The 2,773-nt window shown below is 42.0% G+C and overlaps 1 protein-coding gene across 1 annotated transcript in view; it reads right to left on the reverse strand.

Moving 5' to 3' along the window:
• Nucleotides 1–1,372, reverse strand: part of LOC147604584 (putative aquaporin PIP2-1) — a 7,507-nt gene extending 6,135 nt beyond the window's left edge. The window contains exons 1-2 of the mRNA XM_086794714.1: nt 871–1,372; nt 468–763 (exon numbers count right to left, since the gene is read on the reverse strand). Of these exons, the coding sequence (XP_086650840.1) occupies nt 468–763; nt 871–1,138 (564 nt within the window). The 5' untranslated portion in view covers nt 1,139–1,372. The remainder of the gene's footprint in view (nt 1–467; nt 764–870) is intronic.
• Nucleotides 1,373–2,773: the final 1,401 nt, after the last annotated feature.

The following is a 2,773-nucleotide window of genomic DNA, read 5'->3' on the forward strand; positions in this document are numbered from 1 at the left end:
ACAAGTCGAAGGGTGTGAAGAGATTCACTAAAACTCATGTAAGGTAACATGTGTGCTCAATGTAAGGGTGTTGAGGGGAGAAGGGGTTGAGGAAGGGTTTTCTAAATAGTTGGCTAGTGAATAGAAATGATAAATTTGCATCATAGTGCACTGGGGTAAGGTTGGAGATCGAGAGTCGCAAGAATAGTGGGGTAAGGTTGGAGATCGAGAGTCGCAACGATACGGGTTCGATTCTCATTAATGTGTGTGAGTAGAGTAGTTGTACTTTCAATTTCAAGTCAAGATTGAAAATAATAATTAAAAAAAAGAGATAAATTTCGGTTCTTTGGAGATCGAGAGTCGCAAGGATACGGGTTCGATTCTCATTAATGTGTGTGAGTAGAGTAGTTGTACTTTCAATTTCAAGTCAAGATTGAAAATAATAATTAAAAAAAAGAGATAAATTTCGGTTCTTAGTCAGTACTTACTGGGACGTGGGAGTCGCGGGCGTTGCGCTTGGGGTCCGTGGCGGAGAAGACAGTGTAGACCAACACGAAGGTGCCCAAGATCTCCGCCGCCAGTCCGGTCCCTTTGGAGTAGTCCGAGTTCACCACGTTGGCCCCGCCGCCCGACTGCAAGTAATAGGAGCGCTGGAAGGCCTTCACCATGCCCGCCCCGCATATCGCCCCTAGGCACTGCGCCACCATGTAGAAGAACGCCCTCGGCAGCGACACCTTCCGCGCCAGAAACAGGCCGAACGTCACCGCCGGGTTGATGTGCCCACCTGCATGCAGTCGCTCACGCAAATCTTAAGCTATGCCGTGCTCTCTCTCTCTCTCTCTCTCTCTTTTGGCGAAATCAGTTAATTACATTATTAAGCAAAGATTAGACCTGATACTCCAGCAGTGCAGTAGACCAGAACAAAGATCATTCCCCCAAAAGCCCAAGATATGCCAAGAAGGCCCACGCCGCCACAGCTCTTCGCCTCTACGGCCCCTATCACAGTGGCAACACCTATGTACAGGAAAAGGAACGTGGCAACAAACTCTGCAATGAGGGCGCGGTAGAAAGACCACAGCCCAAACTCAGCAGAATCCACCAAGGGAGCTGGTGGAGGGTCTGCGTAGTCCTTGGAAGACATGCTCCCATGCTCTGTCATGGCTTCCTTCACTATATCTATATATATATATATACACAAAATCCTGCTAGTTTTGGTTACAACTGATGGGCTCTATCAAGACGCTTTTCTTTCTGAATTGGGTTGATAGATGGATGGATTAACACATAATTAGCATCCCAAAATCTATAAAGAGATTCTATGGAGGAGTTTCACAAAGGATGAGGTAGAGTGAAGAGCTTAGAGTCTAGAAACGGAAGGGAAAGGAGAGCACAATTATTCAATGACGAGTAGGAGTTATATATGTAAATGGAGACAAGTTGGGGTGCATCATGATCACTCTTGTGGATCGTGGGCAGTGGGGTCCTTTAGGACTTTAGAATGCAAGGGAGAGGAAGGGGGACCCCATTGGACCTGTGGGGCGGTGGCCGCCACCACCGGCCATGGGCTTCATTTGCGGCTTTGTATAAGCAAGTCCCAATTCATTTATGTCCAAAATCAGCGGAAAATTTTCCATAGCATCATAACCTAAGAAAGGCAAAGGTCTATACCCCACCAAGTTGGTTTTGGGTAGTGCCAAGACCTAACCTTTTTTATCATGTTTTTAATCATGCTCTCCTAAGCTTCACACTATTCGCCAAATGAGAATAGCATAAGGATGACCTCACTACAGTGGGTATGGCTTTGGGCATTGCCAACATTTAACTTTTTTATTTCTCTCTTGGCTTTGGGCATTGCCAACATTTAACTTTTGTATTTCTCTCTTCTAAGATTCAGCTACTAGGCATTAAACTTTTTCAAGCATGATATTCAAGGATGTTAAAGTCTTATGCTCTATCTAAGATGTGCCTTGCATGCACTAGTAAGTGGAAGGAACACTCATAAGGATGCTGAAATTTTATGCAAGAGATACACCTTGAATGCACTAATAAGTGTGCCCACCCAACTTTGAACATACAAGGTAATAAGGATATTAAGACTTCTTTTGAATCCCTTTCCCTCCCCAAGCCCCTTTCTATGACCCTTTTACCCACCAATACACAAAAGTGCCCACCAAAAGCACAACTATAGAATTAAGTGAGTTCAAGGCATGATCTAAAACTCACAGCATCTCTTTGAGGAAACTTTTTGTCAACATTAATGGGTTTTCTTGACTAAAGAATCATAGAAGCATGCATTCCACAAATCTTCTCTTGATGTCTTTACATGAAATATGATGAATGAATCTTGTAAAAAGTCATCATCTATATTACACCCATGCTCATGCCTTTGATTTTTAAGTAAGATATTGGACACATGTACTAATAGAGCATAACAGAAAAGTAAAATTGCAGTGTGTTTTTCCAAACTTTGTCATGAAATGCTAATGTGTTTTTCCAAATTTTGTTGTGAATTGTTAATAAGTTTTCTTTCTAGCGTATCGGTACATAAGCAAGTTTCATAGTTTTTATAGCATAATTTCCCACTCAATTCATTTCTTGTTGGTTACCAAGATTGAAGATTTCTTCTAAGGGTCCTTTGTAATTTAAAACAATGTATCCTTGTGAGATGCATCGAGGTTACATAATAAATGTTATATTGTATTAGTTAGAAGGGTATTTCTAAAAGTTCTTCCCATATAGCTATGCAAGAGTAATAGTCTTTAAATAAGCTACCTTCATCGTCATCGTAGCTTAC

This window comes from Cibotium barometz, chromosome 61 (assembly GCF_041138505.1).
Source record: "Cibotium barometz isolate CiBa-2024 chromosome 61, ASM4113850v1, whole genome shotgun sequence".
Taxonomy (NCBI): domain Eukaryota; kingdom Viridiplantae; phylum Streptophyta; class Polypodiopsida; order Cyatheales; family Cibotiaceae; genus Cibotium; species Cibotium barometz.